The sequence below is a fragment of the Chiloscyllium punctatum genome, chromosome 32 (genome assembly GCF_047496795.1).
Source record: "Chiloscyllium punctatum isolate Juve2018m chromosome 32, sChiPun1.3, whole genome shotgun sequence".
Lineage (NCBI taxonomy): Eukaryota > Metazoa > Chordata > Chondrichthyes > Orectolobiformes > Hemiscylliidae > Chiloscyllium > Chiloscyllium punctatum.
The window spans coordinates 19,423,604-19,439,309 of record NC_092770.1 but is presented as its reverse complement, the minus strand read 5'-3'; the positions used below and the strand labels follow the sequence as shown (position 1 = coordinate 19,439,309).

The window sequence follows — 15,706 nt, the reverse complement described above, 5'->3', positions numbered from 1 at the left end:
AGTTGTCACCAGATCTCAGGCCAGTCAAGGAAGATAGCCTTCACTCAGGGAATTGCAGCACCGTAAGTCAAGCACAATACCAGTCATGGCCCTGCTTAGGGTAGTCACTCAGGATGTTCTGCATATACAGGGTGCAGAGGCAAATGTCCAGCAGAACGACATCGGTCTCTACTATTTCTGCCCAATTGTTAGGTGCATTTCTCCTAGAATGAGAGTCACGCAGGTTTTACAGATGAGTTTGTGGCACAGCTATCATTGCTGGTGAAAGAGGTTTCTCAAGCAAACGGGCAGCACAAAAGGCATGCAGGGTTATTGGTGTGGCAGTGTGAGTGAGGAAGATGTTGCATGCATTAGTGAGAGTGGTAGAAGATATTCCCTGGTTAGAGGTGGGTGCAGTAGCAGAACTAGAGTGAGAGGAAGGTATCAGATAGAAATATGGCACTTATGCTGGTGGATTGGAGATGGACATTAACCAGATTGTTTGACATTCCTCTACTTGTCTGAGACTGTTTCAACATAAGTGGCAACCATGGAGCAGACTGGCATGGGTTGGTGTCATTACCTCCAATGCTGCTCTTAAGGGAAAAAAAAAGCTCACCTGTTCACTACCTCATCCAACAGAAGCTCCAGTCAGGTGATGATTTCCTCCTGTCCATCATTGGATCAAATGTCAGGAACTGTGCAGGCCAGAGTGCTTGGCTGGCTGTATAACTATCTTTTAGATATGGCACCAAAACCAGGGATCTCTCCTTTTCTCCAATTTGCACTATGTGCATCCCCGATGTCCTTTTCATTACCAACTTCGACTGTCTAGACCCTAACTTCTGGCATTCCCTCCCTACACATCTGCCCATATCCCAAACTCTCCACCTTTAAAGTACTGCTTAATCCCAACTCTTTCCCCCAACATTTGGTCATCTTTACATGGTGTATGATCTTTACATGGCTCACTGTAAAATACTGTCTTGTTTTCCTCCTCTGAAGTGCTCTAGGACACTTATAGTCCTAGGGCATAGTTAAGAGGGGGATTTCCTTTGTGTTTTGACATGGCTTTATTGGTGTGGACATTGTCTTGTCAACTTTTCAGCACTAAACATATTATTACCACACCGAGACTCTAAACTCCATACATGTAACTGTCATTCAAACATAAAAGAGAAGTAATGTTCAGCAACAGACTAGTTTTAACCTGTATCTTGAATAGATTGTTGTGGTTAAGCATAGCACCCCTTTATAAGTACACATGATTGTGTTTCATTTCTCTTTTGGTAAAGAGACAGCAGTAGGGAACAGATGTTCAACAAAATATCAGACACGAGAGATGAAGGCGTGTGTGGCTGTGTAATCTTGTACATAATGACGTATTAACTCAGATTAACAAAAAAGGGAGATTTGACAACCTGATTGTATTCTTGAAACTGAACAAAATAAGACAAAATCCTTAATTAAAACTGGTTGTTTTATTCAATCATTTTCTGCATTTTTCAGGCTAAGCTGGGTCTCTAACCATTCTAATTTTCGGGACAATAATGTAAAACATATCTTGATGTTTCCATACAAAAACTGCAATGTTCTGCTAATCTCCACTCATATTTTTAGAACTTTTTTTTGAAACCAAAATGCTTTGAACTGTTTGATGTCATGTCTTGATATTAAGGCTGAATTAAAGCCAGAAACAAAACTATTTCTCTCAACTTACATTAATGTGGGAGTTTCCTGAATATGAAATAAGCTTTGACACTCCTCGCTTAGGCTCTCATGTCGGTGTCTAGAATCTCACTACATAGCTGGAGGCCACTCAGCCCATTGTGCCTGAGCTGGATGTTTCGAAAGATGTATCCACTTGGTATCACTGTCCCTTATTTCCTCGTGGCTCTCCAAATCATTTTTTTTCTCAACTATATGTCCCAATTCCTTCTTGAAAGTTATTATTAAATCTGATTCCAGCCTCTGCATTCCAAATCATCACAAGTCCAGTTAAAAAAAACACATTCACTTCTCCCCTCAGTTCCTTTGAGAACTATTAAATCCGTATCCTCTGGTTACTCCTGCTGAGTCTCTTTTTATATCACCTCTATTAAATCAACCTTTCGGCTTCTCTGCCAAAAGAAGAACAATTGTAGGTTGGTGTTTCCACCTAACTGAGCCAGTCATTTTAATAAGCAACTCATCTCTTCATTATAATTATACTTATGCACTCTGGCACAACCATATCCAACTTTAGTTATCCGTTGTTACATAATGCCCTTTCCTGAATAACAAATAATAATGGCTAAAATATTGTATAGAACATGTAGACTTTCAAACAGGATTTGAAGTCTTTATAATTGAAGCATGAAATCAAAACAATCAGAACTTTGCTTGATTCTAATGCTAAATTCCAAGTAGATGCACTGCCTCAACTCTAACTTTGAAGTACAGGACTACTTCTTGTCCTACACTTAACTGAATGTTGTATGTAACAAGCATGTCTGAGAAACCAAGTTAGTTCAATTTCTCTATAGTTGAAAGGTTATGCAAACAAAAGCACAGCAAAATGTATGATGTCAATACACTTAAATCCTGAACAAACAAAAAGGGAACTCAGCTTAAGTGAGCATAATGAGTTCATGAATAACACATTTATTTTCAGTAAATGATTTATAGAATGACTTCAAGGATATTGCTCAACGTTATGATTTCTCTCAGTGCAAAGATTCAACAGTAATTTTAATCGAGATATTTTATACTAGGGATCATTACGTCTGGTCAAATCATTGACAATAGTCCATAGCAATTTAATCTTACCTACTAATTAAGTGGTCCAGAATTACGATATTACATTTAGAATCTGTTTATGTTGTTATAAATACTAATCAACAGTCAAATTACAGCTGCAATACCTCACAGTCGATGCTTGCACTTATTTGTGTCTCTCCATGGGGAATGTGCTGTTGTCATTAGGAAGATTGAGTGCAAGTTCCAAACTACAGCACAAAATCTAACCAAATGGACCCAGAGCAGAAAAGTGCTGAATCCCCAGAGTTGCTATCTTTCAAAGGAGACATTTAACCAAGACTCCAGCTGCACTCTTTGATGGATGTTAAAGATCCCTTGACCACCATTTCTAAGCAGAACAGGAAATTCTTCTGTTGCCTCTGCAAATAATGCTTTAGGATTCTTTGTATCCACCCGAGAGGGAAGACAGAATTTAAGTTCTCATACAAAAGATGGAAGGACGTCCAACAGGACAACCAACCCTGTTCAGTCCACTTTTGCACTCATGTCTCTCAAGTGGGACTTGAACCATGGTGACTTTTGTGAAAACAAATGAATGCAGTGCATAGGATAGGGTCTTATTCAACTGCCTTTCAGTTCAAATCAAGCAGATACCGTTGGGCCAGAAGCAGGAATCACTGAATGACAGTAGGAGAGATGAGAATATACTAATTTTTGTCAGATGCAAAACAGAAATTACTGGAGAACCTCAACACGTTTAGTAACATCTGTAGAGAGAGAAACAGAGTTAATGTTTCAAGTCCAGTAACCGTTCTTCAAAACTGGTTGTAGTTCCAAAGAAGGGTCACTAGACTCTACTTTAACTTGTTTCTGTCTCCCAAGATGCTGCTAAATCTGTTGAGTTTCTCCAGCAATTTGTTTTTGTATCAAATTTCCAGCACCCACAAATTCTTGCTTTATTGTATTAATTTTTGTTATGGTTCAATCCTTTTCTGTCCTATCCAGCCTACGATCTCCTTAAAGAATTTTCCAGTAAGAACAACCCATTCATAATTAGCAACTTTCATGTCAGGTTGACCAATGTGAATTCTCTGCTATTCCCAGTTCAACTGAGGTTTGCAACTCACCTGATTTCTCAATCTCTGCTAATGAAGCAACTGAAAGTTCTAGCTGATGGGCAGGTTGTCAAAGGATCAGAGGATTTAGGGGCAGTAGACCCTTAGTTTACTGAAACCTCATAGTTGATCTGGTTGTGGTTACCCATTCACTATCTAAAGGATGGCATGGTGACAATGGTTAACACTGCTGCCTCACAGCATTAGGGACCCAGCCTTGGGTGACTGCTGATGTTGAGCTTGCACGTTCTTCGTGTCTGCATGAGATGTGTGGAGAAGCACATGCATGCAGACTGCTCGGATAGGGTGGGCCTGGGTGCGATGCACTTTGAAGGGTCAGTGCAGACTCCCTGGGCTAAACCTCTCCTTCTGCACTGTAGGAATTTTATGAAACCTTCAACTCCCTGGTCTAACTCTTCTTTGAATATTTAATAACCTGCCGTACACTGCTTTCTGGGGAAGAATTACACAAACCTATAGATTTTTAAAAAATCTTCACCTTGTTATTGCTTCTCCTAGATCTAGACTCACTCTTGTAAGAGGAAATATCATTCCAGTATTTATCCGACACTATCCCCTCGAGATCCTATAAGTTTCAATAAGATCACCCCCTTGTTTTTTTAAACTCCCAATGGGTATATAGGCCCAACTTTCCACTACAGTACCTTTAATCCTCTTTGTAACTTACTCAAAAAATTCAATTAGCTAGTGAGAAATGACATGCCTTTAACAAAATCGCTCTAACAACACCTAATTTATCCGTGCGTTCCCTCTTAACTTAGTTTACCCTCAGAACCTATTGTGATAATTTTCCCACTAAAGTCAGACTGACCAGCCTATACTTACTTGGCTTATCCCTTGCACAAAGTTAAAAATCACACAACACCAGGGTATAGTCCAACAGGTTTAAATGGAAGCACTAGCTTTTGGAGAGCTGCTCCTTCAGGTGGTTGTGGAGGACACAATTGTAAGGCAAGAATTTATAGCAAAAGTTTAGTGTGATGTAACTGAAATTATACATTGAAAAATACCTTGATTGTCTGCTGATTCTTTTATCTGTTCGAACACCATGATAGTTTCACTTCTTTCATGTGTGAATCACAAAACTTTTTTTTAAAAAGCTGCATTCTCAGGTTAACAGTAACAATTGGTGTTAGCTAGACAATATGTTGAAGGTGTTAGCCCCCCACCCAGTCCAGCATCTCCAAATCATATCCCTTACACAATATTCACAGGCCTCCAATCCTCTGGTACTTTGCCTGATTCTAGTAAAGATTAGAAAATGATCATCAGAGCGTATGCTATTTCTCCAGTCTACATGCAACAGCCTGGGATGCAACCCATGGGGCTGCAGTGATTTATCTACCTTCGAAAGTCAGTCCCTCAAGTACTCTTCTCACATCATGCTTTGTTGTATCTAATATTTCATACCCCTTGACTAGACTGTCTGCATGATCCCTTTCCTATGTGAAGGCAAAGTATTCAACAAGAACTCTGCTCATATCTGCATTAACATGTAACCTACAGGGTATTTTGTACATTGGGCCCTAACCTTTCCTTATTTAACCTGTTTCTCTTAATGTATTGATAAACTATTTCTGGGTTTTCATCCATTTTCCCTACCAATATTTTTCATAACGTTTCAATGCCTTCCCAATTTCTTTTTACTGCACGATTGTATTTTCTATACTCCTCCAGACTTTCCATGAATTTAAGTTTCTTTTAGTGACTGCCAACTTTCTTTTTTGGCTTTATCTTACCGTATGTTTCTGTATAACTACTGTATTCTAGATTTCAGTACCATCCTTACTCTTTGTGGAGTCATAACTACACTGTGCCTTAGAATCGCTTTTGAATAACCCCTGCTGATTTCCCTTCAAGTAGCTGCATCGAGTCTGGTTTGACCAGATCACCCCTCAATTTTGTAAAGCTTTTCTCCTAAATCAGAATTTTTACCCCTGTTCTTTGTCCTTTTGCATAGTAATGCTAAACCTAACTGAATATGGTAATCTTTCCATTATCTTCACTATCTGCTACCAAACTTAACGTTGCTAGAATTTCTCTTCAACTGCTCACCATTAGTGATTTTTCTTCAAAGTCTGGTCAAGATCTTCTACCAAGAAAAATGATCTTAAGCATTTGATAAATACCTTTTCACTAACAACTTGTATCTAAACTGTGCCTAATTTAGTGACATGTACCAAGTACTCAACAGTGGCAAAATCAGAAATCTGACAAAGTCAAAATTATTTGGTGAGGTGACAAAAAGATTTGTCATTAGCGATCTTAAGGAGTCATGAAGGAAGAGACAGGAGTCAAAATGATGTTTATGTTACAGCAAATTCCAGAGTCAAGGGCCTAATAATAAGGCAGTACCCAAAGAGTGCACTCGAATTCAGGGAGGAAGACAAAGGCAAAGGTTGGAAGGAGCACAGAATTCTGAGGGCAGAGGTACTTTATAGGGAGAGAGGAACAAGGCTGTGGAGGGATTTGAACACGAAAAAGAATCTTAGATTTGTTTTTCATTCACAGAAGGTGGACATCTCTTTCGAGATCAACATTCATTGTCTATCCCTAATTGCCTAGAAGGCAGTTGAGTCCATCACAGATAAGTCACACCAGGAAAGGATAATAGTTTTATTCCCTAAAGGGCATTAGTGAATGAGATGGGTTTTCCCTGACAACTAACAATGGTTCGTGAGGTTTTAGTAGATTGGGAAACACTCAGGACTGATGTACTTACTGTAAATTCAGATAAATGGCAGATCGTTGGTTGAATGAGTTTAGAGAAAATGGAAAATATAAGGCTGGTTGCAAATTGGAAGATTTGAATCAGGAGTTAGGGAGTCAGGAAGAACTGATGGAATTGTTGGCTTGGAGTTGGTGTTGGGGGTGGGGCAGGGTTTTTGCTCATGAATTCTCAGCACATTAAACATTTTCTTTTGATGAATCATCTCCATAGACTTGGACAAATCTGACAGTGCATTCCTGATCAAGTTGACCATTTGTTCTTGTGCCAAAGGTTGGTCATCACATTTTTCCTCAAATTGTTGTGCTTGGCTAAATCCATTGACTCTTCCTCCACTGGATTAGAGGTTTCCTCTGGACATCCACTCTCAACTCATTCGTCCCAAAATATTGTTGCTACATGCCTCCCCTCAGCATTCAAGTTCTATCAGAGTATATTAGCCCCTCATGAGGTACAGTGTCTGTTTCAGAATCCTATCCTTCTTGACCAATGATAACGAAGATCAATTCTTTAACTGCAAATCCCCAAATCATACGACCCAGCTTAAGTACCTCTCCATTCACTTAAGCTCTAACCCAATTGTTTATCAGGTTAATGCTTGCTCCATTACTTCAGAAAAATCTATTGAATGTGGCAGCATTCCATTCTATGGCCACAGCAGTTCCATTACATATCTAGAGAAGCCATGACTTAGAGGTGCCAGTATTGGACTGGGGTGGGCAAAGTTAAAAATCACACAACACCAGATTATAGTCCAACAGGTTTATTTGGAAGCACTAGCTTTCGGAGTGCCACTCCTTGTCAGATGGTTGATGAACCACCTGATGAAGGAGCAGTGCTCTGAAAGCCAGTGCTTCCAAATAAACCTATTGGACTATAAACTGGTGTTGTGATTTTTTTAAACTGTCTAGTGAAGAGGTTCTTGTAGATGGTGCAATCTCACTCCTCTATATGTTGGCATTTAGTGTTTCATGGCTCCTTTCATCCAGAAAAGAACAGTTAGAGCTGCCCCAACTGTTGTTATCCATACTTCAAAAAAAAATTTCAATCATTCTTGGACAAGGTAGAGCACACTAGGTATGTTTCAAAGATTAGACTAACGTCAGCATGATACTACAGGAATGCTACAGTCAGAAGTACCCTTTATTAAAACTGACATTAAACGGAGACTGCTGGGTGACCTCAGGTGAATATGCAAGACCTCACAGCAATGTTTTCAGCAGTGGTGTGTTGCAACCAATACTTAAAATGTCTATATACAGCTGATCCAATCATAATGTGTCATAGAAAGAACTGCTGTACCCATACATTGTGGAGGTATGGTAGATCCAAAAGATTTTTCTAAAATAATTGAACAAACACTGATCTGTTGAAAGCTTAAATTAATGGAGAGACACATTTCAGCTGAATCATTTAATTTTGGAGACTTATTTAAAATGTGCTGATTGAGACTACTGTGCGTCAAGTACTTGGAGATATCTTGTTTGCGCTAAAGGCACCATAATAAACTCTTACTCTTGTTTGTATCCAAATGCCAATGGGGAACATACATAAAGCTGATGTCTTGCAATGTCTTTAACAATACTCCCAGAAATGAGAGGCTCCCATTTTGCATTCTACCCAAAAGAATGCATCTCTAACCTTTCTTTGAAGCACAAGTCTTGCCAATAATTGTCAAGCAATTCAGATGACTGAATGCACAGAAATCCATGAATTTGCTAACCTCTGGCATTATTTTTCTCTTAACAGCTGACCCCAACAGTATACCAGTGTGAAATAAAAAAAACTCTTTAGCTAATTCATGAAACTAAATGCCATAAAATCAATCTGAATTTTCAGTGTTTGTTACTCCAGTGACAATCTTAGATCATTTTACTTTGCTTTTGTGCCACCCAGCAACTTCAGAAATATTTTACCCTTCCCAAAGTGGATAGTGGCTTCAACAAAATATAGTTTCTACCTCTTTCTTGCCTTTGCCCAGAATTTCAAATTATATCCATGTGTTCAGAATTATATCAGTTCTTTGTGTATTCTTATAAAGATAGCAAGTCAATCAGTAATTGTCCTCTTCTCCAATTCCATGTATCTAAGCCAACATTGCTCCCTTGATCAATGCTGAGCAGCCACTGTCTTAAAAAAGCATCTATAGCAACCTTTTTGTCTTGTGAAAGAAGCCTTGCAATTTTCCTCATAGCAGATGCACATATGACAAATTATGTGCAAATTAAGTTATTTTGCATTTGTAAAGTGATGAAAAACAGTTTACAAAACATCTTTACAAAGTCAATGTTCATTTAACTAGGAGAACAGCTATCAGCAGGGTCAGTAACCTGCAATGTTTAAATATATTTGTACTCCTGAACTACCTTCAAAACAAACTATAAAAATCTGACAAGTGCTTTTAAATAATGTTCTCCCATTATTAAAAGGGCATTTAAGATTATTAATAAAGGAAAAGTCACATAATGGGGTGAATTTAATATATGTTGATAACTTTGCCATACATTGCAAAAGTGTATTCCATGAGGTTGCTGAACTTATTCACAAAACATTATAGTTGAACTCCACAAAAGACTTATCCTCTTCACATGCCTGGTGTGTTTACCTTAATCAAAATAAATTAATCTTTGTATTCTTTAATGTATAGTATTTAACAGGCATATTATCTTGCACAACAGGTTGATTAGAAAAATAGGTTAACTAAAAAATGTTAAAAACTTTTGAAAGGTCTTCTCTCCTGTACAGTACTTTCTTGCTAACACCCTTTTAAGAGATACAAAATGTCTTCAGGACTTACCATAGCTGTCACTTAACAGTGAGTGCTTGGATGAATGCTGAACAGCTGCTCAAGATCCAGTCTGTACTGAAAAATGGTTTCAATCTCCATTTCAAGTCCCAGGATGAATGGTGGGGGATAAATACTGCCAAAATCATTCGTTGCCCCTTTGAGTTCAGTAGTACCCAAGGAGAGGAAGTCAAACCCCTATTTTAAATGGCATATTTTGTACCTGTCGTTACTCCAAGTTTGGAAATACTTTTCAGAGGTACAGCGACTCTGAATGCATCAAATGTTGAAAGGGGACATGGGGGCCAGAGATTGCATAGGCAAGCTAGCCACAGCTAATAAGTAATTAGTCCTTTTTTTTGTTTTTTGAGGAAACGTTGACTTGATCTGACATGTTGAGACTTGTTGTACACTTTACCACACACCCTCCTTCACACCTACACTATTAATAACAAGCAATCAATCAGAAGCTCATTGGGACTTGTCTGGTCATATTCTGAAGATTTTGTGGTATGGGCAGGGGGAAAACACAACTAAAATCCCAAAAAGATGAACTCTTTCATTATTTTTAATTTTTTTTCCTCATTCAAAATGTATTTTGGCCAATCTGTGTACCTGTACATCTTGACATAGTCAAGTCTCAAGCACTCTACAGATATTTTAACTGACTGCGGCTGCAAAGGTTCTGTAATTTCCACACATTGTTTCAAAACACTGAATTGGTTGTAGATTTGTGTTCAGACATTTAGACTAACTTTATGCTTCCTCTTTTAAGATCAATTTTTAGAATTTCAATACTGAATACTTGTGCAACTAGACAAAGGAATTGGAAACATTCCCCAACCAAAACCAAACACGGAAGGCAACTTTTGTCCTTGTTAAAATGGCAAGATAGGAAATGTTTTATTATAATTGAGAAGAAAATTTCTCTTCCAAAATAGAAATCTGTACAATTTTTGCCACAATCAATATACATGAACTGTACAAATTTACAGCAGTTCATAATTTATCAAATAGCAAGAGATGGTCAACAGAATTCACAAATCAAACATTTGTGAAGCTACCTGATCACGGTAGAGGAGAAACTACAGTCCGCATCCACTTCACTGAACAGTGCTAAAAATGAAAGACGGCACTTTAGAAAAACCCTAGGCTAGCAATGTACAGATATAGCTATTTCAAAGTAGGTTAGTCAAATGTTAAAGAGCAGTGTGCTTGTAGCTCTACAAAGGCTGTTTAAACCCAGTTCATAGACATATCACCATATCCTTAATTTTACTTTTTTTAAATATAAAAGACAAATTGTCAAATGTCAAAATACTGTTTTGAGGAATATGTAAAAGGCGATAAACAGCTGGCAGTTTTCGCTTCCCCATACAGAAATATCCCTATATATAGATATAAAATATATAATTTTGGTTTGGATTTGGTACATTGCTGGAAATATTTGAGATGTGACTGTTTTTCCCTGAATGCCACACAGCCTGTGTGAGAGCTACACTACTCTCTTCCTTAACATTTGAGAGAGATAACCGACCCTAAACAAAGCCCAGTGTGGGTCCCAAATAATAAAGGCGCCTTCCTTTCTTTTCCACCCTCCCACCCCATCCATCCAAAACAACACCTACCCACCGCCCCCCCGCCCCACTACACAATCTTTCCAGTGCAGATTTTTGAATTTTTTTTTGGAAGGGAGAAGAGAAAGAGAGGGGGTGTGGGAGTTTGAAAGTGTTTTTTTTAATATAAATTCCCCTTTTTTTTTGCCACTAGCTGGACACGGTCATCATGTAGTTTTTGGAAGGACTGGTCCGGCCCAGCAGCAGCTCGTCCTTGCAGCTGATCCGACTGCCGTCCAAGGAGGGCAGAGGGGGGGAGCCGACGCCGAGGCGGTGGTGGTGGTGATGATGGTGATGGCGGCGGTGGCCGTGGCCCCCGGGGCGAGCCTCGTACAGCACGCAGATCGAGCCGTCCTCGCCGATCCGGTACGACACCTCGTAAGGGTCGACCCAGAGGGTGAGCTCGCTCGGCAGCAGCTGGAAGACCTGCTGGTCGCTCAGTCCGATCCGGTTCGCCGCCTTCCAGATGATGGGGTCCATTTTGTGGTTGATCCGGATACACCGGTACCCGGAGCCTTTGCACGGTTTGTCAGGGAACCAGTGGTGCTGATAGTGCTCTGTTGGAAGCAGGGAAATATATATATAAAAAAATAAAAATAAAAGCACTGCGTCAGATGAATCCATGAAAGAATAAGAGAATGGGGGGGGGGGGGGGGGGAGAACCAAAAGTTTGAGAGTTCGCAATTCGTTGAAGCGCTCTCTCTACCAAGTTTGTTTTAAATGCGGTTAAACGCATCCAAAAAGGGCATTTTGCATCGAGTGCGTATCGCAAATGGAAGAAAAGAGATACCGTGGACCGGGTGGCGGTTGATGTAAGATCGACCAAAGGAGTTCACACCCGAGGGAGGAAGCAGCGCCTGAAGCTGCCGCGTGCGCTCGCGCACCGGGACAATGGAGGAGATTGGGGGGGGGGGGGGGGGTGACGGTTGGAAAGCGGCGCGAGCTCCCGGGCCAACGTTCCATTTTTTTGTTGTTCGGAGGGTGGTGGGGGGAGGGGAAGCGGTTTGAGGGGGGAGTCCGGAGGCCGTCGCCACTTACCCGCCAGCAGCTCCTGCAGAGACTGACAGAAAGTCTGTAACTGCCGCTCGTCCACTGTCGCCTTTGTCTGGAGGAGCTTACAAATAAATCCCACCGCTGCGCTGATCTCTGGCTTCATCTCGGCCCAGGTACCCAAAACGTACATTGGAGGAAATGTTTCCCCGCGGAAGTTTTTTTTTTAAAATTTTTCGATCAAAATTTATTTCTGATTTTATTTTCCTCGCTCTCCTCTCTGTCGTACCAGCAACTCCCTCTTTTCTTTGGAATTTTTTTTTGGAGCGGTGGGTTGAGGGGAAAAAAAAAGAAAAAAGCCAAAGGGAAGGAAAGTAAAAGTTTTGTTTTTTTGGGTGCTGTATGAGGCGAAATAATGTAAATCTTTATACGTGCGATGAATCAGCGTTGTAGCTGAGGGTCACACTTCTGTGACATGATGCACACAGTGCGGGTCTGCCACCGAACGGGACGGACTAGTGCACGGAGCTGCTATTTAAGGCAGGGGCAGGTAGGAAGTGACGTCAGGACATCGAGGGGTTGGACCGGATGTTGGATGATGTCACCACCGGGAGCGATGTGGGTGACGTAATTCCCAGGCCGTCGGCCGTGGATTGGTGCGACTGGAGGTCGCGTGGTTCCTGCGGCTTTGATGGTAACGTGGAGCTGTTTGGGATGTGTTGTTTAATGTTTGTGTCTGAAATTCCACGCAATCACCAGCTTCACTAATCAAATCAACTCTTTTAAGAGTCTCACTGTAAGTTTAAGATTTCTGCTATCGTAGTAATATCCCTGTCTCTGGGCCAGGAGGTATTAGTTCAAACCCTACCTACCCCAGAGGTGTGTAACAACATCTTTGAACTAATTCTCTGTGTGGAGTTTTGCACAATAATAGGTTTTGCATTAAATCGGTCCTTAAGAATCCAAATGTAAAGGTATCTGACAAAGCGGTAGTGTCCCTATCTCTGGACTAGTACGTCTAGTTCTCCCTGTTTGCTTTCTGTAGTGAGGACATATTCTCTTTCTTTCACACCTTGATTTCCACATATTTTACATCTCTTTTTCTCTTCCACCACTGTTAGCAATGCGTCTGCATTTTGTACTGGGCATCTACACCTTTTGCTGCCTTTTCACCTTTTCCACCTCTTGCAAGGTAAACAAAAACCATTTTCCAACAATGTTACCTCTGAAGATGAATCATACTGGACTTGAACCATTAACTCTGTCTGTTCACAGATGCTGCTAGATCTGCTGAATTTTTCCAACAATTTTTTTCAGATTTTCAGCATCCACAATATTTTGCTGTTATTTGGGTTGAAGTTCCACTTACCCTGAAGGTGCATTCATAACACTTCTCAACGTCAGAGTTTTAACAGTACAAAAAGGGTACCTTCAGACAATTGTGTCCAAATCTTCCCACTTTAAACACCCTGGCAGATAGTCCAGATACCCACGACCCTTTAGATTTAAGCAATTTTCTCAAATCCACTCTAAAACTGCACAACCATGGTTATTGATCCCTCTGCTAAGGGGAAATATTTCAGCTGTCTACTCCCTTCAGAACTTTTTACACATCAATCAGCACCACCTCAGCCTTTTCTGCTGTAAGAATCATAGAATCCCTACAGCATGGAAGCAGGCCATTTGGCCATTGAGTCCACACCAACCTTCCGAACAATACAGCACCCAGTCCCAATCCCCATCCTAACACTATTACCTTGCATTTCCCATGGGTAATCTACTTAGTTTGCACATCCTTGGACACTAAGGGCAATTTAGCATGGTCAGTCCACCTAACCTGCATATGTTTGGACAGTGGGAGGAAACCAGAGCACCCAGAGGCAACCCACAAAGACACAGGGAGAATGTGCAAACTGCACAGTCGCCCAAAGCTGGAATCAAACCTGGATTCCTGATGCTGTGAGGCAGCAGTGGTAACCATTGGGCTACCGTGCCACCCTACAGAAAACCACCCCAGCCTTTCTATAATGTGGCAATCAGAACACCGTTCTCCTACTGTGACTTAACTAATATTTTTTAACTAACCCACTTACTGTTGTGTTCAATGCCTTGACTCATAAAGGCAAGTTGCCATATACCTTCTTACTACCTGTCCTGCTACATTCAAGGATCAATAGATATGCACACCAAGATCCCTCTAATGCATCAGCTCACACTTTTCAGGATTAAATTCCATTTACCAGTCATCAACCCAACTGATTAGTCCGACTATATCTTTATGTAATCTAAGGCATTCCTTCTCACAATTTATCATACCACCTGTTTTCTACAAACTTACTGATCATACATTCATGTCTAGATCATTAATGTACACAGTACCAAACCAGTGGTATACCCTTTGACCATCACCCTCTGCTTTCTGCCACTAAGCCAATTTTTGTTCCAGTTTGCTAAATTCCCCAGGATCCTCTGAGCTGTTAGCTTCTTAACTAGTCTGCCAATGAGATCTTGTCAAAAGTTCTACTGAAGTCCATGTGTTGACTACAGCAATGAATCTATACACCTAGTCACCTCCTGAAAAAAAATCAATCAAATGTGTTTGACATGATCTCACCCGTACAAACCTGTGCTAACTATCCTTGATTAATCCTTGCCTCTCTGAGTGGAGATTAATGCACTGCCCCCTTACACAGCAGTGAACCTGTGCAGTTACTGAATTTGCTGGTTTAATTCATGTATCACTGGACTCGGAGTGCGTCTAGGAAAATTAACAAACAGTGAAATTCACAACTAATTTTGGAGGAACCTGTTTGAGAGAGGTGAGTATTAAGTTAGCCTGGAGAAGTGTTTTGTAGAGGAATAAGACCGTGCTATTTTCTGGGCCTGTGGATTGAAAGAAGCAAAAATGGCCTTTAGTAGAGCGATATGCTCTTCTTGTCAGATGTGGGAGTTGAGGGAGAGTTTACGAGTTACTGAGGATTATATCTGCAATAAATGCTATTGGTTGTGAATCCTATCATATTCGAGCTGAAAATGTGTTGCTGGAAAAGCACAGCAGGTCAGGCAGCATCCAAGGAGCAGGAGAATCGACACCTCGGACATGAGCCCTTCTTCAGGAAGGGCTCCTATCATATCCTATCATATCAATCCTAACATATTGAATGGATCAGTTGGAGAGACAGTTAATGGCAATGAGGAATTTACAAGAGCAAGGGAGTGTGATGGATGGTAATTATAGGAAGGGAGAAAAGTTGCAGATACAGTCACTTTGATGAGTTAACTCCAAGAAAGGTAAGAGAGGTAGTGCAGGAGCCTTCTGTGGCTATCCCCCATCAAACAAGTATGCTGTTTTGGAAGATGTAAGGGTGATGAATTCTCAGGGAAATGTAGCACGAACAGCCAAGTCTCTAGTATTGAGACTGGCTCTAATGCAATGAGGGGTACGTCAGGTTCCAGGAGATCAATTGTGCTAGGGGAACTCACTAGTCCGAGGCACAGACAGACATTTCCATGGCTATCAGTGAATAATCAGAATAGTATGTTGATTCCCTGGTGCCAGGATCAAGCGTGTCTCAGAGAGGGTGCAGAATGTTCTCAAGGGGGAGAGGGACCAGCTGGAGGTCATTGTACACATTGGAACCAATGACACAGGAAAGGGAAAGGATGAGATCCTGAAGGGAGAATGTAGAGAGTTAGGCAGGAATTTAAAAAGGAGATCCTCGAAAGTAGTAAT

At 40.7% G+C, this 15,706-nt stretch overlaps 1 protein-coding gene across 1 annotated transcript; it reads right to left on the bottom strand.

The window, feature by feature from the left end:
- Positions 1-10,234: 10,234 nt before the first annotated feature.
- On the bottom strand, positions 10,235-12,495 carry LOC140457955 (protein BTG1-like). Its single transcript, XM_072551824.1, has 2 exons — positions 12,022-12,495; positions 10,235-11,540 (listed from the first exon to the last, which is right to left on the bottom strand). Exons 1-2 carry the CDS (start codon positions 12,164-12,166, stop codon positions 11,134-11,136), a joined length of 552 nt encoding a protein of 183 aa, XP_072407925.1. The 5' UTR covers positions 12,167-12,495; the 3' UTR covers positions 10,235-11,133.
- Between the last annotated feature and the right edge of the window lie 3,211 nt (positions 12,496-15,706).

Coding starts and splice junctions, on each gene's coding strand:
- LOC140457955 (XM_072551824.1), bottom strand. CDS start 12,166: ATGTACGTTTTGGGTACCTGGGCCGAGATGAAGCCAGAGATCAGCGCA. Junction 11,541..12,021: donor TCTGCAGGAGCTGCTGGCGG/GTAAGTGGCGAC, acceptor TGCTTCCAACAG/AGCACTATCAGCACCACTGG.